The 26,285-nt window shown below is 35.9% G+C and overlaps 2 protein-coding genes across 5 annotated transcripts in view; both read right to left on the reverse strand.

Moving 5' to 3' along the window:
- Positions 1-26,285, reverse strand: part of LOC140516695 (carboxypeptidase M-like) — a 74,111-nt gene that overhangs the window by 17,462 nt on the left and 30,364 nt on the right. The window lies entirely within an intron of this gene.
- The window catches only part of LOC140516586 (E3 ubiquitin-protein ligase Mdm2-like), a 29,264-nt gene continuing 8,429 nt past the window's right edge, over positions 5,451-26,285 (reverse strand). For all 4 annotated transcript variants that reach the window (XM_072627541.1, XM_072627543.1, XM_072627542.1 and 1 more), the window contains 6 exons: positions 24,108-24,175; positions 23,894-23,987; positions 21,997-22,157; positions 11,499-11,642; positions 10,975-11,052; positions 5,451-6,614 (listed from right to left, as the gene is read on the reverse strand). In XM_072627541.1, the coding sequence (XP_072483642.1) occupies positions 6,048-6,614; positions 10,975-11,052; positions 11,499-11,642; positions 21,997-22,157; positions 23,894-23,987; positions 24,108-24,175 (1,112 nt within the window). In that variant the 3' untranslated portion in view covers positions 5,451-6,047. The remainder of the gene's footprint in view (positions 6,615-10,974; positions 11,053-11,498; positions 11,643-21,996; positions 22,158-23,893; positions 23,988-24,107; positions 24,176-26,285) is intronic.

The raw sequence follows: 26,285 nt of genomic DNA on the forward strand, positions 1-26,285 counted from the left end.
ACAAGTTTTTTTTTTAATTATTGTAAGATAATTTTAATTATCATTCTGAGAAAAGTGCACAGTGCTATTGAGTTAGCATGCTTCAAATATCTGAGGTCAGAAATTATACTGTTACTCTGTCCTTTATTTAGTCTTTACTATATAGAGAGTATTGGAATGGAGATAAAAGAGAAGACAATCTAGGCCCCAAGAATCTAGTTGGAGAAATACAAATATATACAGAAGATTTCTGAAGTAATTTTCAACCTAGTTTGGAAGTAGGTATATAGATGAATTTAATGTTAGAGCTAGGTGGCTCAGTGCATACTCAGCTGTGTGTAGACATAACTGTGTGACCCTGGGCAAGTCACTTAATCTGTTGGCCTTAATCCACGGGAGAAGAAAATGGCAAAGCACTCCAGTATCTTTGCCAAGAAAACACCATGGACAATTTTGGTGTGCTACAGTCCACAAGTTACAAAGAGTCAGACAAGACTGAAAGGAGTGAACAGTGTGGATGATTTGACAAAGAGAAAGGAAATTCCACAAAGACAGGTGCAAAGGTAAGAATAATCTAGGCATATGCATGGTGTGGAATCACAGACTCTCAAACAAGATTTAGTTCAATCCTTACTCAAATTTTGACAGGCTTCTCAGCTTGGCTAGGGCAGTGAATCTAAGTCAAGATGGACCTTATAAGTTTCAGGGGCCGGTAGAATACTCCAATGGATAAGTCCAAGACACCACTGAAAATATGTTCTTCCTGTAAGCAAAGATCTTAAATTTCTTTTGCAATCACAAAAAGTCAGAGTTGGAAGGCATCCCCGAAATCATACAGTCCAATCCACAGTTAAAGATGAAGCATTAAAAATAGCTTTTTAAGGAAAGCAGTGTTCATTTTTCCAAATTTAAAAAGAATATAAATATAGAAGAAAATGACAAATGTTGGAGAGGTTAACAAGTTCATTAATGTACTATTGGTAGAACTTTTTCCAGATCAGTCATAATGGAAAGTATTTTGGAACTAAGTCCCAAAAGTTACTAAACTGCATCCTCTTTGATCCAGCAATATGACCACTAAGTCCATATACCAAAGAGATAAAAGAAATAAGGACCCAAATGTTCAAAAATACAACAATCCTTTTTGTGTTAAGAACTAAGGAAATATTCACCAACTGAGGAGTGGCTGAACAAATTATGGTATATGAGTGCATAATGGAATTGCAATTGTGCTATAAGAAATATTAAAAGGATAATAAAAGAAATGATTTCAGAGAAACCTAGGAAGACTTCTATGAAATAATGCAAAGTTAAGTGACTAGAACCAGGAGAAAAAATTATATATTCACAACATTGTAAAGACAAGTCTGAAAGACTTAAAGCGCTCCTATCAACGTAATGACTAAACCCACTTCCAGAGGACTTTATGATGAAACTGCTACCTAACTCCTGGCAGAAAGGTGATGGACTTAGGGTGCAGACTGAGACCTATTTATTGGACTTGACCAATGCAAGATCAGTTCTGCTTGACTATGCATAAAAGGTTTGCTTTTCTTTTTTTTCTCAAGGGGGAAAGTGGGAGGAAAGATAACTTTAATGGAAAAAATTTTTTTCTAATTTTCTTAAAGCATACTGTATTTAGCTTCAAGTCAATTACAATCCCATTTTAGCCCAATTCATATCATGCTATGTCTAGAGAGAGAAGCTGGTAAATATTTAATAAATGACTCTAAAAAACAAAAAAACTGTGCCTAAACTGTGTATGTGCATATGTTTGTATTCATCCATACATATCATACCATGTACATGCATACACACGTGTGTATACACACACGTCTTTTTGACCATTTTATATTGCAGTCATGGAATTACAAAGCTCAAGCATCATCTCCAGCCATGAAGAACTCACTACAACTCCAGGTAGTCAAGTCTGACTTTTAGACTACTCTAGTTGTCAAGACATTTTCCTTTCTGTTAAACAGAAATCTGCCATCCTTTAAGGCATCCCTAGTCCTGCCTTAGTTCTGCCCTCTGTGGTTTAACCACTATCTACTGGCATGCAGAGATAACTGAATCTTAATCAAGTAATACCTATAGTAACAAGTTTTTTTTTTTTAAATGTGAATTTCACTTCCATCTTTTCCAACAGTCTCCTGTACCAAAATTTCAAATTCAAAAATTTATGCAGGCATTTAAAAAAAACCATAGTAGTACCATTTGATGCTTACAGCTTAGCTTTTGTATCAATAAGAACTTCTCATGTTTAAAAATTACCCTGAAAAGAATCTGGAGATATTATCACTGAATACTCCTTTGTACGAGCAATCTAAAGCTGTCAGGGAAAGCTGAGAGGCATGATGCATCAAACAAAATAGAGCAAACTCCCACGTCTTCAGCATCCAACCCCACCCCCACTAATTCTAGTAAGTCCTAGGAGTTTAGAATTACTTCACAGTACCAACAGTGGTGACAGACATTTATAATAATGCTCCTAGGCCATTCCATAAAGTCTGGAAATACATCTTCTAAATCAAAGATTAAATGAAGCGTAAGCTCCAACTTTCCAGCTTTATTTCACAGTTCTCTCCTTAATCCATTCAATGCTCGGTTCTACATCAGACTACATCCCCACCCCAATACCCACCCACCCATGCTCTCACAATTTTATACCTCTTAGAATCCTCAATGCACTTCAGATACCCTTATCACGTCCAATCTCTCATGCTAATTTGCACTAAAACTTATAGTGTACCTGTCTCATCCACTGGACTAGACTGTAGAGTCCGTTAAAGAGAGAAACTTTTATTTTTCAACATATCTTCTCACTGTCTAAAAAAGTGCTGTGCAAATCAAAATATTTAGCAAATGAATACCGAATTGAATGCTCCCCTGGCCAAGATCCTTTAAATACAGTTCCCACTCCTATCCAGTCCTTGCCTGCTTCGCCACCCTGATCCCAGCAGCCCGACTGCTGCCCAACATCACTTAGAGTAGCTGCCTGTCTGGCACAGGACTCAATTCAGATGTTACCTTCTGCAAGTGGTTCCAGTTTTCCTAGATGAGGGCACAACACCATGATTTTCTTCTTTCTGCTTTCTATGTACATTTCTTATTTGCATGTTTTCTCCCATTAAACTGCTGGCTCCTTGAGGGCAAAGATTGTTGTTTTTGCCTTTCTGTGTATCCCCAGCACTTAGAACTGTTCTAGGCATTTCTAATAAATGCTTGTTGACCTGTAATTGACTTTCTTCTGGTTTCAAAACATGAGTTGATACTTCCTGCTTGGAACAACTCCTTTATTTACTCTCTTGATCCCATCCTGGGGCAGCTAGGTGGTGCAATGGATAGAGTACCAACGCAGGAGTCAGGAGGATCGGAGTTCAAATCTCACCTCAGACACTTGACACTCACTAGCTCTGTGACCTTGGGCAAGTCACTTAACCCCAATTGCCTCATCCTGGGTCATCTCCAATCATCCTGATGAATATCTAGTCACTAGATTCAGATGGCTGTGGAGGGGCAGTGAAGCTGGTGATGTGCACAGCCCTCCCTCACGCAAAACAAAGTCAAGTGCAAGTCATGTCATCATTTCTCTGATGACATGGTCTTCTTCAGTAACAAAGGACGAACACATACACACACAACTGCCACTTTTAGCACCACAGCAAGTGATCACCAACAGTGAGCCCAGCATGGGGCAGCACCACTGAGTGGTACAAGCTGCAACACTTTGATTCCAGTCCAAGTTGTACTCAACAGCATTGTCACACACACCAGGCTGGGCAGCCACGGGGGTTGAGTAGGCCCAGTCTCAGCAAGAGTTGGAGCAGACATTCTAGGGAAATGATCCAGATGTACAGCTATCTGGTTCACTACCAGTCTTCAATACAAGCAGAAATGGACTCCAGTTTATTTTATTTCCTTATCTTAACTTGCACAAACACGTTAGTCACCTAAATTGGTGCAATAAAATTTCAAATTTAAATTAGCTTTCCAGTCAGCAAATAATCTGCAGTTCGAAGAATTCACAAACTAAGCAACAATAGTTATGAAGGTAAATCTGCTTCCAAAAAAACCAAATCATAATCTATTTGCTTTGGAGGTGCCCCTATGCAAAATCTTAAAAATGGATCACCTTCATTTGCATGGAAGAGCAGAAATTCATGTTAATATCAGTTTTATGTAATTGTGACTGATGTCCCCAACTTTTAAAACATTAAATTCAAGCATGTACCAATGGTTTAACTACATCTAGTAAATATTTTGACAGCCTAAAAAAACCAAAAGATTCTTTAAGAACATGCTTTCATTTGTGTAATTCCTGAATTTTTTTAAAAACTGGACCTGGTTGTTGAAACCAAGACACCTACCTGGGGCCATATGTCCAGGTTAAGATAACATAATGAGTTACATCTGAATTGTGTTCAACTTGGTAGAAACAGATTTTCCCAATTCTAATCCTAATTTTAAGTGTGAAAAAGATCTGGGGTAAGCTATCATTCATCCAAAGGGGCATTGCTACATTGTACTTGAGGCCCTTAAAAAGACCTGCCTGGTATGGTCCTGGTGGCAAAGGAGTATAGAAAGAATTATGATGGCCCCAACGATACCATTTTTAGGGCTGTATCCCAAAGGGATCATACAAATGGAAAAAGGACCCACATGTACAAAAACATTTACAGCAACTTCTTGTGGTGGCAAAGAATTGGAAATTGAGGGGATTGTCATCAATTGGGGAACAGCTGAACAAGTTGTGGTATATGAAAGTAATGGAATACTATTGTGCTATAAAATAATGAGCACGGGAACTTCAGGAAAACCTGGACTTAAATGAACTGATGCTAAGTGAAGGGAGCAGAACCAGGAGAATATGCTACGTACAGTTACAGTCATATTGTATTTTGACTAACTTTGATAGACTTGGCTAGTCTCAGCAATGCAAGGTTCTAAGACAACTCCAAAAGGCTCATGATGGTAAATGCTATCCACATCCAGAGATGGAATTAGAGTCTGAATGCATAGTATTTGTTCTCTGTTTTGTTTCTTCTTTCTTGTGGCTCATTCCATTCATTCTAATTCTTCTTTACCACATGACTAATGTGAAAATGTTTAATATGAATGTATATATAACTTATATCAGATTACATGCCATCTTGGGGGAGAGGGGAAAATTTAAAACTCAAAAGCTTGTGGAACTGAATGTTGTAAACTACAAAGAAATTTTAAAAATTTATAAAAGAACTATGATGGGCTCTAAAAAACATAAAGCCACCCTTTCTTTTGTATTTGTCTGTGCAATATAAAAAGATCTCTAAATAACAAATGAAAACTATCAGGTTTTTCCTAGGAGATTTTTCCTAAGATTCTTGGAAGTAAGGACAGATAAAACTTCAAAGAATCAGAAACCTGAACTTATTTGCAACTCAAAAACAATCATTTTCATGAATCATCATCACATTTCACCAACAGTATTCAACTTAAATAATATTTATTAAATTTACTATTTACACAATTTTTTCAAAAAATTTCACACTCCCAAACTAGATAAGGAAATTACTTAACAAAAAGAAAGTCAATCTTCAAAATAACTAGTGATTCTTAACAGATGCAAACAGTAAAGGATCTATAGATTCAATATAACCCAGTATGAGTGTTTATGACTTAGTCTCAAATGATCTGACTTGGCACATAAGTTTTGGGAACCAACTAAAGCACAAAGAGGTTAAATGATTCATCCGGGGTCAAACGAGCTGTAAGTGTCCCATGCAGTATCTGACCCGCACTCTATCCACTATACCTGGCTGCCTCTATAAATAATACAAATGAAAACTAATAAAAATGCAAAAATGGAAAAAATAGTAATTAAAATGTTTTTTCCCAAAGGAAGAGAATAAAAAAATTCTTCCAAAAAGTAAATTGCATGAGATTTAACTAATATGGATTAGAAGTCATCCCAGAAAAAAATGTACAAAAATAAAATTTTAAATAAAGTTCACAAGTCGTGTGAACATTCTTTAAGAGTTTCATACACAAGGTTCATACATGGTTCCATTTTTAGTACATCACATTTAGAGAAAATAAGTTAACACAATCATCTGAATTGGCTGCCTACACACTGGACAAGGCTTATTTCTCTTTTTCAGCTTCTTAGCACATGTAAAACATGCCATAAGATGTCCTGTCCTTCCATGAACAATGCATCCATTTTTAGGTCGGCTCTGACAGATGACACAGGGCTCTACTGTACTAGGGGGAAGAATGGATTCCACACTTGCTTCTTTGTCTTGCACTTCTTCCCTCTCAAATTCTCCAGCATCTTCCTGACTACTACAGATGATACTTTTAGATGTCGATGGCTGAGAATAATCCTCACTTTCTTGGGAGTCTGACATCTGTACTATTTTTTCATCACTTTCCTCAACACATGAATCTTGAGAGTCATTCATTTTATTTTTCTTACAATCTGGAACATCAAAGCCCTCTTCCTCCCCTTGCGTGGGGCGTTCTAGTCTGCCTTTATCTGACACGTCACCTTTCCCCTCAGAAAGCCAATTCTCTCGCAAAGCCCAGCATCTATGGCAACGTGGTGGAAGTGGAGGGTTCATTTTATCACAGGAAGTACACTTCCAATAGTCCTGCAATGAAAAAAGAAGTAGAACTAGTTTCAATAGTTCTTAAATAACCAGAAATAACAATGCTAGTCATGCCAATTTATTCAGCTTGTTTGTTAAAAATCAGGTTTTGCAATAAAAAGATTTGGTAGCTTATTTTGTAAAACATTTCAAATTCTACCCCATCTTTAACTCTTAGCAACTTCTCCTGAAACCTGAAATTGTGGGTAAGTGGTCTTTTCACCTTTTGGAGATTCTGACGTGAGGCATTCTATTTCTCTTAGTTGTAGACCTTTTTTTAATAGGAATCCATCCTTATCCGTATCTGTCAGGAACCATCTGCTACCATGTCTATTTTGATTGGGTAGTATTCAGAAGAATCTGTTTTAACTATTGCCCCCCCCTCCCCCTTTTTGTAAAATAGAGAGTAATGCAATTTATAGGAAACTAGCCAACTTACATTTGTAGCCAGTTCCCACCTTACAAATGATTTTTGTTATTTTACAAATCAGGTTTTTTTGAAAGTGAAAATGAATGTCTTCATAGAAATATTGCTAGAAACAGAAGTTAGGTTCCCAGGCCAAACTCAGAAAAGTCTACTTTATAATACAGCCTAATTAATAATACTAGATATTGAGAACACTGAACAATGGAGAGGTGGAAAAGGCTGAGAGGATGGCTGGAATTATGAATGAAAATCATCTAATGGATCCCCCTCTAGTTCTCTTGCCCTGTGGAGAAGGTTAACCCTAGATGAAACCTGTCTTTGACATCTTCATTACCATTGTACTTTCTCTCATTTCTCCCTCTATGTATCCTAATGTGATTCCCCCTTAGCATTTCCTTATATTATCCTCAACTCATATGTGCCCGCCAATGTTCTTCATGTCCCCAAATTACCTATAATCCTTTCACTCTAAACAAAATTCTTATTTCAAATATCAAGCTGTGTTAGGAAGAAAACCTAAATTAAAAGAAATTAATTCTGAGCCTCAGCAAACCTCCCAGGAGTGATAGCTCCATTTTTTTTCAAAAGGCTTGCAAATTCAAACGAATCCCTGGTAGTCATTTCAGGGACAAAGTGAAATGAAAATATTTAGTAAGCATACGTTTGGAAGAGAAAATATTTTGGAATGGGTACAGAGGTTACTAAACAGTCTGTTATCTTTAAGTTTGTCAACTGCTTAGCTCTAGAGAGCTAAACTAGAGAAAGAAGCCATAGTAATTCAGCAGTCTCTCTTCTTAACACTAAGCCTAACTTTTACTTGTTTCTTATGCCTCGAAGATCTATGATTTCACTCATGTGAGCATATTCTCACTGTATTGACGTACATATGCTGCACCTTAGCACAGGGTTTCCGACTTATCACTTCTGGTGATAAACTTCTCTGATCTTGAGAGATCTTGGGTTGATCTTGAGAGAACAGACTAATAGTGCTTCACTTGGCCTAGACTTCTCACCTTGGTAGGAATTTACTAAATTTGCTAAAAAGTCTGAGTCTCACTGGAATAACTTGAAAATTCAGGATTACCTGAATTATATAACAAGACATTAAGCTAGGATTTTAGTGAAGGTCCCTCACTACCATCTTATGAGAAACAATACAGAAAACAAGTTTCAGTAAAAGGCTTTGTCTGCAGGTTTGGTGTTTGTTGAGATGGGGTCAAAGAGAGAAGCAAGAGAGAAACAAAAAGCAACCTTCCCTCCTGACTCTTTTGTTTCTGCTAATAATACCAAACTCTCAAAGGAGTGGAACCACCTCTGACTCCCCCCATTTCCTTCTACCCCCAAATTCAGTCATTATAGTCTCCTCATACTTCCTCTGAAACACAACATCCAAAAATTCTTCCCATTCTTATTGCCATTCAGGATCTTTATTATCTAGAGTAATGAAATGATTTAAACGAGCTTTCCACCAATCCATCCTGCACATTAGAGCCAGTGTTTCCCATGTCATTTCCCTATTCCAAAGCATCCAATGGTTTTCACTACCTACAACATAAAAGTCCAGACTCCTCAGCCCACCATTCCAAGGCCTCCACAACAGACAATATTTAAGAAGTGAAGTATTAACAGTGAACACAGCATTGTGCAAGATCCTGAGGAAGGTATGAAGTTTAGAGAAAACATAGCCCTCACAGAGCTATTCTAGAAGAGGCATAAGACATACATACTACTAGAATGCAAAAAAGTACATAAAACACTTGTGTATTAAGGAAAGATTTCATAACCAAGTGCTATGTAAAATTTGAGGGGAGAAAGTCATTGAGGGGAAATTAGAAAAATCTTTATGAATGATGAGCATTCTAAACTGAATTGGAAAGGATAGGTAGAAAGTCAAAAGTGAGGAGGAAGGGAAGGGAAGAGAATAAGCATTTATACAGCACCTACAATACGCCAGGGGCTGTGCTAAGCACTTTACAAATATTATCTCACTTGATCTTCACAACAACTCTGCAAGGTAGGTGCTATTTGTTATCCCTATTTTAGAGTAGGGGAAGACTGAGGCAAGCAAAGATTAGGTGATTTACCCAGGGACACAAACCTAATAAGTGTTTGAAAATGGATTTGAATTCAGTTCCTCCTGACTCTAGTAAACCCTCTATTCACTGAGTCACTTAGCTAGATAGACATGCTAGGTAGAGAAAATGGCTTGAACAAAGGCAATGAGGTACAAGACACATTCAAGAGATACCAAATAATCCAGTTTAGCTGGAGCATTGAGTCCATGAAGGGAAACAGTATGAGGTACAGGTAGAAAAGTAGGGTGATCAGTATTCAGCACTTTTTATGATGGTAAAGCAGAGTGTCCAGCAAATGGACAATGACTAAATTGCAGTACATGAATGTAATAGTATAGTGTTACACAATAAGAAATAGTAACTATGAGAATAACTTAGGAACAACTGCATAAAATGATACAAACAGATAAGTAGAACCATACATACAACTACAACAATGTAAATTAAAAGAAAAAAAAAAACCTGAACCCTGAGTCACTAACAAACCAATAAGGCTCAGTCTGAAGAGAAGCTGGAGATAAGGGCAGAATGATGCAAACAATGTCAAATGCAGTTATAACTGATGGGTGAAAGCAAAATTCTTGACCAGTCAGGCTTAAGGACCAGAGCAGAGGCATCAAACACAGAGTTCACTGATGCACCACAACGCTTCCAAGCACTCCCTGGAACCAGAATAAAATGTGCCTGGGAAATGTTACAAAATAAATAAATACAATAAAACAGAGGTAACATAAGTCAATAAGTAGCCCACAGGGATCTTGATGTAGAAATCGGTGGCCCCTATATTTAGTCTGACACCAATGGACTTTAAAGCACATCATCTCACAAAACCAAGCATGCCCAGTGTCTACAATGCTATCTTATAATATTAAAATGGAAGTCATAAAAGAATGTTAGAAAATAGTTTTCACTAAGTTCTTTTAAAATCATAATGGTATATGTTATTGTTTCTGTTAGGATGAGATAAAAGTATTGCTAGATCTACTATGTGACTATGTACTTCAAAATTTTTATATACAGTATGTTATATGAAACAGCTTACTCAACTTGACCTCAACTATATCAATATTATGAAGTCATTTTAATTTTCTAGTTTTTGTCTTCCAACATTACAATGAAATTTAAAGTTTTCTTTTCAAGTCACACAGTATTATGGTGTTCTTACAGTTCTCAAATACCTTTGATCTCAATGATTTGGACATTCCCTCTAACAGAAATGCACATCACAACTCATCCAGGCCTTGCACCACATCCTTCCCTAAGTTCACCATGGGGGGACAATCTTCCTTAGAAGTTGTTTGGCACAAGGATACTGAGTGCTGTGTCATCCCCCTGCCATACTCTGTCCTCAAAATGTAGCAACCAGGCCACCTTTTTTAACCTTTTTTCTTATTCTACATACAAAGAGAGTATTTGAAGTCAGGTAAACACAGATATCCCCATGGTGTATACCTGATTTTATAATCTTTTCTCTTCTTTAGCATATGAAAATACACTTTACTACTAATCTATTCTTAGAAGGAAAGAATAACTAGCAATATTAACCAAATAAGAAGCTAAAACAATAGTTTAACAAAATCTTCCTCAACATCAGTTAATTAATGAACAGGAAATCCTAAGTGTGTGGCATAAATGTGAGCATTTAACAAAAAAATATTAATCACATTCCAATAAACAACATATATGTAGCAACAGATGACTGCCTTAAGTCATTAATGTATATTGTAATGGTAAAAATAAAGTAAATTCCACAAATTTTTTTACTTCTTACAAAGTGGATATACTTTTCTAACCCTACTCTAAATTCACATCTCACTGTCATTTGCTTTTGTGTCGCAGGAAATCAGAATTTTATACTTACAGCTAAGGATATTTCAGGATCTTCATCAAACGAGTCAGTGTCACTATCCTCTGCCTGATATAAGGTTACCTGGGATATCTAAAACAAGGCCCAACAACTCCATTAATACCAATCTATTACTTCATTTTATCTAAACAAGTTCCCTAGATTTACTAGAAGTGGAGTTTCGAAAATGAAGAGCTGACCCACAAGCAAACAGAAGCACAGCACTGGAGCTGAGCAGAGCCCAGACAGGCTCCGCAACTTGCCAAGGGCAAGTAACTTCACCTTTCTAAACTTCTATCTACAAAATGAGAATGATACTGCTTGTGTTAGCTACCTCTCAGAATTACAAGGTAAACAGACTTTTCTTTCATGCGTGAAGGGTGATGAAGACAAAGATAAAGAAATTTCTGGAATTTTAAATGAACCAATACATTCAAAAATTGGGATTAACATTTCAATTTGCTGTACAGAATGCACTAAAAACAAGGAAAACACTTCACTTATTTCTTAAGCAGGTATGTTAAAAAAAAAAAACCCACCTCATCATCTTCATCTGTGAGTTCTTGTCCTTCTTCATTGTGGCTATAATCTTCTGAATCAATAGACTCAACTTCAAACTCAACACTGAATTGGTCTGAAACTGAATCATCTGAATTTTCACTTAATACACCAGTATCAATATCCTAAACAAAAGAAAAGGAATTTTAACTCAAGCAAAAAAAACGATCCAGTTTCCTAACTGCTCTCCCTTACTTGTCCAATCCCGCCCCCACCTTAAAATCCAATCAGCACATCAAACTAATTCTTCCAAAAACACTTTGTCATTTCCTTACACAAAATTGGACAAAACCTAGACTCCTTATCCTGACATTCCAGGCCTTCAAAAACGCTAATATTTAAAGCTCTTCTTACACTTGATAACCTCAAAATGAACCATCCTCTCCAGGCAGACTGTCCCTACCTCCAAGCCTTTGCTTTAACCTTTCCTCCTATTTGAAATGTTTCCTTCTTCTCCTCCCCAACTACATCCCACTCCTCCACGGTCCTTGAGGGTCAGCTCAAGTTCCATATTCCTGGAAAACCTTCCCAATCACACATCTGAAAATTATTTGTCTCCTTTGAATTACTGAATTACAGATGTACTATCTAATTTTCCCAAAAGATTATGTATTTGAGGACAAAGACTGTCCTCTATACTTTCTTAAGGCCTCCCCCACAGAACTAGCACATGACTTGTGCACACTTGGGTCTTTAATCTGTTGACTTAGAAACATAAACTTTATACAGCTTAATAAACAGGATTACAGGTTGAATTTGGAGAGGTAAAAGAATGGTCCAATTCACATAATTCTAGCACTTACCAGAGGGCTTGCCCAGAAAATACAAATAACTGGCTATGTAAAATAGTCTAAATTTGAGACTATTTATAAAAAATCCTGCTAAAGGTTCTCAATTTTGAGACAACTGCCTTTCCCAGCTATCTCTGAACATTTCAGAAATCAGGAGAAACTAATGTTCATCAGTATTATGTGCCTTATACAAGGTACAGCTTAAAGATGAGTTTTTGGACTCTGAGCCAAAGAGCTATTAAATTTGTTAACCAAGGCAGGTGTGACAAAGACCCTTACTGTGGAATGAGATCTAGTCACATAGCTGAGTGTAAAGAATTGGAAGTCAGAAAAACTGAGTTTGAATCTTAGGTCAGTCATTAACAACCGAGTGACTGTAGGCCAATCACTTAACTGCTTAGGTTTCAGTCTCCTCATCTGGATTATGAGGTCTACTAAAATATTTCTAAGGTCCCTTCTTGCTTCTCAATTCTATCAACTATGAAAAATGCAAGTAACATCTTCTTGAAGAAATCAATGGAAACTATATGACACTCATTAACCACCACAGCTTCCACGGATTTTGAATCTTTGCACAGAAAATGCAAGGATCACACTTAAAGAAAATACTTTAATGAGATGATCAGCCAGTCCCTAGCAGATGCTGCCATATCCCAGAGAAGGCAGAGGTGGAATGGGTAATTGTTTTCAGTATACCACTTCTTTAATCAATCATCCAGATGTGGCCGGAGACACGCTAGAAGCTTGATTATAATTACATGGCCATATGCTATTAGAAGTCCACATTCTTCATTTGTAACACAGTCTGATTATGGCACCAGCAGCTATACAATTCAATAATATAGCACTGGCACTTATGAAAATAGTACCAAGTTTGTACAGCTCCAGTCCTAAGTGCAGCAGGTGAGGACAGCCAGTTCAGTAGCCAGCATGACTGATGTCACATTTCCCTAGCTTGGGGGAGAATTCCAACCAATGAATTTACCAACCCTCCCTCAAAGAAAGCCTTTCCTTCTTTTCTCTTCTCCCCTCCCCTGCCCTTTTGAATCACTATGATTTGTCTGTTATACAGATGAGTTAGAATTCACTTCTAATTTTTCCCTGACAAAAATGATTCCAGCCAGGTTACAAATTTTGAGTGTGTAGCCATATAAAGAGAGTTTGAGGAAATAATCTTTTTAAACTTCTTGCATATTGAGAGAATTTTAGCCCTTAGTTAAGAGAATAAAATATTTTAGGCAATTTAATCCTAGCCCCTTTTCTACACTACAAATTTTGGAAGTAGAAATGAAGGTTTAAATGCATAACAAGGAAAGAATGCTGCTATGCTCTAATCTGATTATTTTACTGGAGGGCAAAGGTGAAGATGGGCAGCAAAACATTTGCTATTATTTCCTAAGTTCTTTAAGAAAAGGCAGGAATTAAGAAATTTTAAAGAAGTGCCTCTCAGGAGACTGGCCTGCATATTGGACTTACAGCTGATCGCATGTGAAAGGAAAAAAGGAGTAGCCAAACTCAAGGTAGGATGAGTTTGCTGATTCTCCCCAGCTAACATCCACCTTAATAGATCAGCCTAATTAGATACCTACCTTACCAAGGAATGGAAGAAAAACATTTAAATAATACATAAATGTGTTAAGCTAGAAACTGGATTACTGTACTTCAATTATTGCCAGAATCGTAAGGTGATTCTTAGATGTCAATTTAAAACCATACATTATTTTCTACGCTATCTGAAATGCTGTATCTCAGCTACAAGGTGGGTGCTACATATGTCAATCATGCTAAAAGGAATCAACAGTTTCCAAATGTCTCATATATACAAAAATATTGACAACAGTGCTTTTAGTTAGTAACAAAGAACCAGAAGGAAAGAACATCCTTATATCTTTTTATTCAGAGATTTTAAAAAGATAACAATGGTTCACTGAAGAACTCTGTGTATACCTTTTTAATCTCTGCAGTTTTATAACTGAGCTGAGTATTATTTCTCAAATATTCTTTTGCAACTCAGCTTTTAGAATTTATAAAGCATTTTAAAAGGGAAAGATTCAAAACGACATGCATTCAATTCACTATCTATTTGCAAGCTGGTAGGCATTTCCTATTCCTAATGAAGTATGCTGCCTATGTGACTTTCTTTGGCATAAGACATAAAGGGCAGACTCTCAATCTGGCAAGAAAAAAATTATGCTTTATGTCTAACGCCCAACAAATTGACATCAGTGGGAGAAACTGAAAACATCCACTTTGACATTCTAACTATTAAGTATGAATAGAATACATAAAAGAGGTCACAACTACATGGATGAGCAGCTTATCAATAAAAAAGCTGGCTATGTTTGGTTTCATTGTATACTCAAATTATTTCAAAAGATTCTCAAAATCAACATAAGCAAATATACCACCATGAAGATAACTAGCTCATGTCGCAATATCTACTACAGAGAGTAGTAGAGAAATTCTACTTAAGAACTTGACAACGTTCTTCAAGATAAATCAATATATACTTTGAAATTCAACAACTTCAATACACAAGTGAACACGGGTAGAAAGTGAAAACTACACTGGCAAATATGGCTTATGATCAAAAAACTTAAAAGCCAAAGTGAAAGTAGACTCCTAAAAATTCTCATACAAATCTTAAGTACAGTCGTTTAGAAGAGCCGGAAAGGCACTAAACAGGGCAAGAAACATTAAAAATTTAAATTTGCCATTTTTCAACAGACAGGAAACAAATCACATCAAATCAGCTGTCTGTGGAATCAGCTGACCAGATAGAGCAGAGGCTGAAGTAAGCATCCAAAAAGGATAAAGGTATAGACACTGCATACAATTACAGTAGCTCCTACAAATCCAGAACATATAAAGTAGACTTAAGAAATTGGATATCACCATTTCTAGCCCAATCTCTCATCTCAATTCTGGTCTGTCCTTAATTATATTTTATTAGCATTTAGGTAAAAGGGATAAAATTGCCCTTATTTCATTTTAATCCGATTCCAACCTTAACACACAACAATCGCACTCAACAAACAGGCTCTCTTTAAGTTCTATTAGTTTTCTAAAAATTCCAGTTCCCTCTTCCTCCCCTTTGAGATCAGTATTAAGAGTGCTTACCCTTTCTCCTCTCTTCCTATTCTTTGTTGTTTGTTCTCCATTTTCTTCACCTTTGATGCTTATACTCAATTTCTCTTCTTCCCTCCTCCCTTCTCCCTCACCCCTAAAACGATCTCCCTAGAGTGATTACATTGAGTTAAACTGTAAAACTCACTTTGGTTTTCATACCTTGACGATGATCTGCCTTCTTGTTGCAAAGCTGCCTTAAGACTGGCTCTCTCCTCCACAAATCCTTGAAATCCCCGTAGACTCAAAATGACCACCTTTTTTGTCTTCAAAAAGATTCTATTAGAAACTTAGCACAAATGGAAAACTAAACTGGATTTGGGATGAAATTTTATAGCTTTAATTTTTTAGAACTAAACTATTTCAGATTCTGTCCTTTTTCTTGTTTTGCTAGAAATGTTATATAATTCAAACTGATGTTTTCTGGTATGAGATGCTTTTCTCAGTGACTTGCAAAATCATCTCTTTATCAGGGCAGTCGTGAAGTCTAACAATGATGTATCTAGGCAAGATTACTTTAGGATTAACTGTTCCATTAACTTATAATCTGTCCCTCATTTTCAATATATTCTCAGATTTCCCTATATAGTTTCCCAGAACGTCATCTTGGTTTCTTCAGCTTCCAGAAACTGAGAATTCTGATATTCTTTTGCCTTGTTCTGGCTTCCAGATACAATTTATCCAACTGTTCTAAATCTTTGTCCAGTTGTGAAATTTTTTGACCATGTTTCTCTTTCTTGGTTTCTTCAATTTTGTCCTCCAGGGAAATAATTCTATTTTAAACATGTTACCTTTTTCTTCAGATACTTCTAAGCTGTTGTTTCAGAAATCTCAGGAAAGTTCTCATTCAGTTTCTTTTCATTTTATTTCAGCTCCTCCATGGCATTTTTCTTAAATTCATTTCTTCCTTAAATTCCTTTACTACATCCACTGTTCCAATATCCACTGTGTCCTAAAAAGATTAATGCTTCTGTTTTGTATTTTATACATTCTATTTGTCTGATGTTTATGTCTCTACTCTTATATTCATTTTGATTGTATCAGAACCTTTTCTCATGTTTATTAAGCCTTGAATTTTTTCCCCCAAAATTTTTCTCTTGAAAAATGATAGTGTTTTTCACTCTTTCAGGCATTTATTGACACAATTTTTGGCTCATTTGGGATACTGAGAAGGTTCTCCATGGATCTTTTACTCCTCCATCTTCACAGAAGTTCATTAATCACATTTCTTAAAATTTCAACTCCTGTACAACAGTCATCACAACAAAAAAGTGGGGAAAAAAAGCCCATAAAGTATTTCAACCAGCAAATACTACCTCATTGGCAGGTATATACTACCTCAAATGGCAGCCAAGGGCAATACAAGTTGAATACAAACTCAACTGTAAAACTACAGAAAAATGTTGGAAAACTACAAGCAGTATTATCTCAAAACAATGAAAAGTTGTTAAGAAAACAATCCAACAAAGATGTTGTGAGATCCAGATTAAGCCAGTTCATCCTGAATGAATTTGCAGATAAAACCAGATGGAATCAAACACAAGTAAAATAGCAGAATTGTGAGGATTTTTTATGGTAGTATATCATTCCCATGAAAAAGATAGAAATCATCATATTCAATTCAGGCTTTGTGAAGAAGTGACAACTGTACTTAAACCACAAGTTGGGAGCCATTAGAAATGGCCAATTAGACACAGAAAAAATCCATGCTACAGGAAACAATTCCTGAAGCACTCAAGGATCAATTAGCAGATAATCAAAAGAGGTGAAGATTCCTAAAGACTGAAAAAGTTACGGATTTTGCTCTTACCCTGCTCCCAAAAAAAAAAAAGCAAAAATGGGTAGGGGAGAAAGGAAAGGAGGGAATTGAGAAAACAGCAGCAACCAGCACCCCATTTATTCAAATGGTCACAACAGTCCATGCTCACATCAACAGTAACCTCAACAAAAACCATTTAAGCGTTATTTTCTTAGACAATTTTCTACAAAAGACCACAACTTTACAGTCAACTCTATTGACTCAAAGATACAGAGAACACAATACACCACTATTTATTTTTCACTGATTTTCTTCTTTGGAGAATGGGTCTCCTCAACCAGTCCAAGACGGAGAACATACAGCAGCCACTAAACAAGCCTGATCCAAAACCGACTGTTATGGAAGCTTCACTCTGCTCCGTCTATGACCTGCGCCACTTTGCTCCTCCTTAGGCAGCCTGGTGGTCTTCCACTCCCAAAGGTTGACCACATTGGTGCTGCACTTAGCACACACCATTAGCTTCAGCCACACTGCAGCTCAGCACTCCCGAAATCAAGGGGATCCATCAACCTACCCCAGTAGCAAGGATTATAGATGTGCATCATCATGCCTGGCTATTATTCAGTGATTTAAAAGAATATGACTCAAAAAACAAAACAAAACAATGGAGACTTGAAGTCTCCTCAGATGTGCATCTGGGAGGCACATATCAAAATCACGTAAGACTCACAGCAAACAAGACATCATGAAAAATATACTTTACATAAAGTCTGAATGAAGGATTCCTTATCAATTACAAGCCTATCCAAATGCTTCTAATCAGATGACTGTACTTTTTGCATCATCCCCTGTAACACTACACAAAACTTCAAATAAACTCACAGCAATGTGAGGCTGGTCTAAAAATCCACAATTGGAAAAAAATAGTGGATTAAAATATTGCCTAGATAACGCCCGATGGCCAATCAAATAAGTTTGCCAATGTTTGTAGGATAGGCGTACCAGATGGAGAATGAGCTTGGGCATGAATTGGGTAGGGATGAGACTGGGATGGGTTACATTTGGAAATCAACAGCATGTATTCATTAGTTCTAAATTACCTGATGATGCAAAAGCCTGTTTTAACACCAATCAATCACAGATACCAAATGGTTCTGAATCATAAAACAATGATCATGCATAAGAAGGGAAGTTATCAATGGGAAAATTCATTGTATTCAATAGTTCATAAAAACGAGATGTCTGTAAGATGCTTTGCAAAACTTAAAACACCATGTAAATGCTAGCTGCTATTATCATCATAATCACAAATTATCTAAAGAGCTGTTACCCAACAGTTAAGCAGTCAATACCAAGTTTTCAAAAGAATTACAAACTGTGAACAAGCATACAAAAACATGTTCCAAATCACTATTAATAACAGAAATGCAAAGAAAACAATTCTGCAGTTTCATCTCATACTCAGCAAATCATCATAACAAAAGATGAAAATAGTCAATGCTGGAGGATCTATGAGGAAGACAGCACTGCTGATGGACCTGCAAACTGGTCCAACCATTCTGGAAAACAATGTGGAATAAAATGTAGGAGAAAAATTCTCCTAAATTGTTCATAATCTCTGATTCAGAGATCCCAATGCTTAAGAGTATAGTCCTGGGGGGTGGAGAGGGAGACAAACAGCTCTCACATACACAAAAACAATCATAGCAACACTTTTTGTGGTTTCAAAAACTGGACCCATTTAGTTGAGGAAACAGTTGAACAAACTGTGGTGCATGAAGATATAATATATTATTGTAGCATAAAAAACAATAAATATGAGAAATTTAGAGAAAAAACACTAGATAATGAAGAAATGCAGAGTATGAAATAAGTAGAAACAGGAGAATAATAAATTGCTGTGGTCCAGTTGTGTCCTATTCTTCTTCCTGACTCCATTTGGGGTTTTCTTGGCAAAGATACTGAAGTGGTTTGCCATTTTCTTCTCTAGCTCATTATATAGTTCAGGAAGAAACTGAGGCAAGTAGGGTTAAAATGACTTGCCCAGGGTCACACAGCTAGTAAGTGTCTGGGGTCAGATTTGAACTCAGGAAGACGAATCTTCCTAACTCCAGGCCTGGCACCCTACCCACTGTGCCACCTAGCTGCCCAAAAAGCAATATATATAAAAATGATAAACAAGGTAAATTGAAACTACACTAAAATAAAGCCAAACACAAAAAATTTAATGATCAGTATGGGCTCCTCCCCTTCCCAAGGAGAAAATAAATATATTTCTCTTCTTTCTCTGAGAAGATAAGGAACTGTGGGTTTGGAATGATGTAGACTACTGTCAAAAAGTTGCTGACAGTAGTTTTATTTACCCATTTTTCTTTGTTACAAGGCAGGGCTCATTGTATATATGTTGGGAGGGAAGAGGAGCTATAAACTGAAATGGTGGCAATGTAAAAACATAAAAAATCCATAAAAGTCATTATTCAAAACAATTCAGCTGTACTTCAAGTCAAGGTTTATTTGGTTTATCCCTTTACTAGTGAAAATGGATTCTTCCCTCAGTTGCCATCCCCCTTCTCCAAACAGCCCCCATGTCTCTTTCCCCCAATGATGTTTTGAAGATACCTAGATTAAATCCCTATTTGCCCTAAAAATCAGCCCCCCCCTTCTCTCAGTTCTGACCCAGGAAGGCTGCCCTACTCCTCCTGTCTTTATTCTCTCCAACCCCTAAATCTAGGAGTAAAAAGGACCTTTGACAGGCTCAGCATACACCAATAATCTACAACCCTTTCCTTTTTCTCACAAGGCCTGCCCCTTGAAGCGAGGGTAGAATTTTGGGATCCAAGTCGGAATGGGTAAATTTTGAGCCCAGCTTCTAATAGTTCAATGAAGGTAGCCTGAGTTTGAACGGAGCAATGAGGGTTCCAAATTCCAACAGATTGATCAAGGCTCTGAGTTCCAATAGACCAGCTGAAGAACAGAAAAATAAGTCATAAAAACTTCCTACTATCAGTGAAAGGAAAAGTATCCAAGGAGAGGTAGCATGGAACTTCTTAACCTTTTTGTATCATGCCCTCCAAACCCTGGCAGTCTAGTGAAACCCATGGACCCCTTCTCAAAAGAAAGTTTTTAAGTAATTAAGGAAAATGCTAAATTTCATTTGGAAATTAGTGAAAATAAATATGTAATTCTTCTCCCATCTAAGCTCATGGACAACCTGAAATTTATCCATGAATACCAGCTTAAGAATCAGTAGTAGACAGAGTTGGTCTCAGAACTCAGTGTCCCAAGCAATTCCATATGGTTTTAAGTTATAGAACAGTTGCTAATCTGTATTAATAGAGGAAGCCTCCTCACCTGGGACTTTACATCAATAAGATCACAGGGTAAGACTACAAAAAAGAAAAAAAAGACCCAAGTGTCCTGGCACAAGGAGATGATAATTACACTATACTATGACAGACATGTCAGACTATATTGGAACTACTATATCTAGCTCTGGGTATGACATTTTTTGAAGAAATGGTGAAAAGTTAATATTCAACCAGGAGTAGAACTGTAACAGGAGGAGTACTCTAAATCACTGTATTTTTCATTAAAGGAAATAGGAATGTTTAGCCTAGAAAACATAACATTTTATAGGGGATATGATAATCTTCAAACACATGAAGCATTGTTATGTGAATGCAAGATCATAATTGTTTTGCTTGACCCCCTAAGACAAATTGATAAAAAATTACAGAGAGGTCATTTCAGTACAAACTAAGGGAAAAAAAATCTCCTAAAATTGAGAATATTTAAAAGTGAAATGGGCCAACGTAAAAACTAATGGATTTTCTGTCAGAGGAAATCTTCACTTAGGCTAAATGATCAATGATTAGGCATACTGGAAACAGGATTCATGATTTGGAAAGGAGTTAGATTAGAGGATCTCTAAATTATTTTTTAACTCTCAGCCTATGGTCCTCTGATAAAGAGTATAAAAGACTGTGTCAAGGATATTTATTATAGTTACATAGTGAGATAGCCAGGAAAACAGTTAAAATAATACAGCTAATTTCAAAGATAAAAGACACTGGCCTTCAGCTAGATGGATAAATTGGATAAAGTGGAAACCAAAGCCATGATTTATATCTCCCACCATGCTCAACACACAGTAGGTACTTAATGAAATGTGATAGATTTCAATAAAAACCAAGACTGATACTGTCCTACCATACATAATGTCACATCCGTATTTCCTTCCTTCCAGTTAAATCTGCCCTTTTTTACTTCCAAACCTACCACGTCACCTATGTGGTAGGTGTTGAAAATAATGGACAATGACATACTTGCTGGTGGCTGAAACGTATAGGCATTGCCTTAAATTATGATTAAGCTTTCCAAGAAAATACGCAAATTCTAGTAACTGAAAAAACTAGGAAATATACCAGTTATGGTGCTCAGACTCATATGAAGAGCTACAAATATCTAGGTCAATGAAATTTGGGGGGGTTCTGCCCTGGCTTTTTTAACTTTTACAATCACTAAAGTAGAATTGCTACAAGTTTCTAAAACCATATAAGCTTGATTCTCTTAAGTATCTTTCATCACATTTAATATTAATTTTATCATCAAATCTCTAACTCTCCATCCCCAAGACTGCATCTAAGTGGATGTTATTACACAGTCGCTCCCCTTAAAGGGAAAATCTTATCACAAATTCAGAAGCCCATACTCCTGTCCTTTGAAAAAGAGCTTCTTTCAAACCCCCTTTACCTACATTTCTACTGACAAGATAGCTAATCTATTTTAACAAGTAATGATTACCGGACTTGAAGGGATTTCTGTTGAGTCACTGCTACCACTTCGTTCACAGCATATCTCACTTATGACACACAGGGCACAGCTTGCATCAAATGTAAGGGAAATACTATCTGACTTATGTCGTTTTCTGTGTCTTTCACCAGGCAACTCTTCCGAATTTTCTTCTTTTGGTGAAAAAAAGAAAAAACTGTTAATTTATACAATTATAATAATTCTAGAAAGTGTTCTGTGTACCTTTACATTGACAATTTTTTCACCAAAAAGTTAAAATTATAGGCATATGGACTAAAAGGTAACAGTAACATACAAACACGTCTGAAAAGAAACATCTACCAAAACACCTCCAAATGAGTCTTATAAAAGGTCATCACACATATCATTTTTGCAGACTTGTATCTCCACAAGTAATGATTTATAAAATTCACTAAAGAGATTTTCTTCTTTCAACTCCTCTGTATGTTGATAAATATTGTATTCTAGAATATGAACTTTTATCACTGGCATCTCAAAAAATAAAAAAAAATTATTGCTAAGGTGGCTTTAATCATTTCAACTTCTTCAGAATCCTATTTCTTCAGCAGGATATATCAATATAAGTGAGAGCTACTTTTAAACAAAAGATTACCTCCATGATTTAAAACAGGCCAAGATAGTTGCCAATGACTGCAATGACTTGTGCGCACAAGACAAACCATTGAGATGTAAAAATGTTAAAGTTACTAACATTTATTTATACCTTAAAAAAGCAAAATTAAGCTTTATTAACATTTAATAAACAACTTAGTACCAATATCCTCACTCAGATGGGTCACATATCACGATATGTGTGGTGTTCTAAGGGAACAGTGAGAGATATACCACACAGAAGGGTTGAGATTAGTGCCCTCATTCACTGATTTGCTTTCCCCATTATTACAACAAATTGCAGTTTGTTTTCCTGGCTGAGTGGATTTACAGTATTATCTAGGTTTATCTACGCTAACCTTTGCAAAATAGACAAGTGATTTAAAAAGATGTCTGCAAAGAAACTATGGATTGAGGATAACATTAATAATGCGCGAGCACAAATGAACATGAATATGGCAGGGATGTCATTTCTCTTACTCCTTCATCAGCCAAATTACAAAATAAAAATGACAGTACAATGAACTGTAATTAAATAAGACAGAAAATCAATCAAAATCCTTTGAAATTATTCGTAATCTTTAAAAGATGGATCTCAATCCATTATCATTCATGTTTTACCTTGAATTATCAAGATTTTCAAAGATAATAAAGCACATATTCAACTGCTCTCACTCTAAGTATTGCAATTTTATGTACCATTAATAAAAAAAGTTTAACTATTGTCCTTTACCTGTCATACTTTAACTTCTATTTTTGTGTTTTTATAACGTATGTAACATATCAGTGCAATAGTTTCATGTAGCAATTTATATGACAGTGTACTACGCTGAGGGTATATACTCAAATGTTTTTACAGAAGTACAATAACAGAAGTACAAAATCAATAAAGCATAAGTGTTGTATAAGCATATTTGTGATTCAACACATTTCTAATTTTCTCCTTTTACATTTTCTATTCAAAGATATCTTCATTTTTCATTTTCTCAAATGAAAAGTTACCTGTCACTGGGAAAAACTATACTTAAGATGTACTGCAGTAAAAATAAAACATTTTAATGAGAAAAAAATGAGAAAGAATTTAAAGAAAATAATTAGCCAGCCTTAAATAAATGAGCCCATATCATATATCAACAGAGAATGAAAAGAAAGAACAGAGATCCATCCACTTAACAAAGGAAAAAAAATCCTTCAAGCAACCACCATCAATACAAAAGTTAATTTCAAGGGAGAAATGAAACAAAATTTTGAATCTAAGTTAAATATCACCATGTACCTGCTTCACTATGTGTTCTCCTTCTGGATGAGGTAGTTGGTCTAGTATTCAGATTTGGTGATGGTTTCTCTTCCTGCCATTCCTGAATAGACTCCTAAGTATTCAACACAGATGCAAAATAAATACTAAGCTTAAGAATACCAGTCAGCTAGAAGTCAAACAATTTCCGGGGCAAATGAATTACTGTAGTAGAAAATGAAAGGTTAAAGCTCACCTTTTGATCACTTCCGATTTCAAGCTGACAGCTGGCTTCATTTGTTGATGTATCTGGACTAGCAAATTCTTAGGAAAAAATATATAAATTAGGTGTTTAGAAAAGACATTGAATTGGGAAATGCAAAACATGAACCTCTTACAAAGTTGAAATTCTTGTCAAATATGCTCCTAAGAGCTGGCACAAATATATTTCTTTAAAATAGCATTTTTTCCCCGGAAAATTTAGAAATGAAAAATTCGATTAAGATTTTGAGTTAAATTTCAGAGGTTGTATGACCATGGAAAAGTTATTTAACCTCTCTAAACTTGTTTCTTCTACTAAATGGGGATAATAGGATGTAAAGTACCTACCTCACAATGTTGAAAGATTAAATGAGATAATATGAGACACATTTTAAGGGTCAGTCATTATTATTATTAACACACACATGAAGTGAAACAGCCCACTATGTTCGCATAAATTTACATGTTTTTCTTTGAGAAAACAAGAATATTTAAGAACTCAGAAAATAATATCTGAAGACAACAATCTCTATAGCTCCCTACAAAGGCTTTAAAAATTATTAGAGAAATAAAAACAAGAGAAAAATCATTCCAAATACTAAGTTTTTTAATGCATTAACATATTAAATGTATTTTGGTTTGACAGATGAAAAGTTCTAAAATTTATATTACACAGTGTAATAATTATTTTTGAATTCCTGTATTAGGAGACAGTACCACAAATCTCTATTCTGAGTAACTTTCTTTCAGATAATTGAAACGTGAGGACAGATGGATGGCTACTTTATCTACATACAGGCAATACTGGACCTCTCAGCCATGACAGTAATCAGAGGATATGGGGAGAAAGCTCAGGCTGCAAAGAAGAAAAGTTTGGGAAGATGGAAAGCAGTAGAAGCTCTGGTAAAAGGAGATAGGGGCTGCTGGAGATCCAGGTTGCTTCACAGAAAGAACTTGGAGGTAACAGTCAGGTTCTGACTTACAATAAACCAAAGAGAAGATATAACTGTAAACATTTAGGAAATCACTGATTAAGACTCATATAAATTCAAAATGAATTTAGTAGCTCAAATTTTAATTTTAAAGTAAATTTTCTGATATTTTAGAAACAAGATTAGGCCCAAGCATATGTAACCATCAAGTTTGTTTTGAGTGACAATTTTACTGAAGTTTTTCAAAGCTATTTAAGTAAAAAGACTGTGTTATAAGGAAGGAATGAGGTTAACAGATAAAGTAGTATGGTACAGTGAGAAGAGGGCCAGGTTTCAAGTCAGAGGACTTTGGTACACATACTGATTGTGCTATTGTGACCCTAAGTAAGTTATTGCATTTCCTTGGGCCTGAGTTTCCTGTAAAATGAAAGGCATCTACCATGCCTTTGTGGTCCCTTCTGGTTCTAAGTATACAATCCCATGATCACAGCTTCAGTGAGCTTTTGGTGATAGCTTGTATCCTAGTAGAAGAAAGTAGTCTTCTTACTTCCTCTATTTCTAAGCCCTATGGAACTGCATAAATAATCTAGGTCTAGACCTAAAAACTAGTCTGCTTTTAAGAATCTGAAACTGAAAGGAACTCCCTATTTTTTTTTTAAACTTGAATTCTTTTTTATTAGATTTGCATGAAAGTAGGCAAATACAGTGTGACTAGCCTTTTAGATTGCACTCCCATCTTCAGCCAGCATTTCATTCCCATTTATTTAAGATATTGTACAGAAATCTGAAGGCAACTGCCAGATTTCATATTCTTAATCTTGTGTTCATACCCTGAACATAAATAGGAGAATTTGGAGTCAGAACTTAGAAAGGAATATGAGTTTAGTTTGGAGCATATTGAGTTTGAGATGTCAAAAGAACATTTAAATGGAAACATTAATATACAATTTTGTCCTTCAGGTAAAATTGTTACTATTACCTCCTCTCTACTCTATAAGGAGGTTGGATACACTGTAGATTAAAGACAGACACTGAGAAGGCTGGAGATAAACTATTCAGTGGTCTCTTACAGCATAATAACTATTTTCACAAGATCCTCTTAGACAAAAGGTATCTTTACTACTCTAACTGGGACTGGCATATAACCAGAGTGACCCTGACAGCATTTCTCCAAATGAAAAAGCTGATGAACCTGCTTCTTGAGAGCCATGATGATTTGTCAGGGAAATACCTCATAGAGA

This window comes from Notamacropus eugenii, chromosome Y (genome assembly GCF_028372415.1).
Source record: "Notamacropus eugenii isolate mMacEug1 chromosome Y, mMacEug1.pri_v2, whole genome shotgun sequence".
NCBI lineage: Eukaryota > Metazoa > Chordata > Mammalia > Diprotodontia > Macropodidae > Notamacropus > Notamacropus eugenii.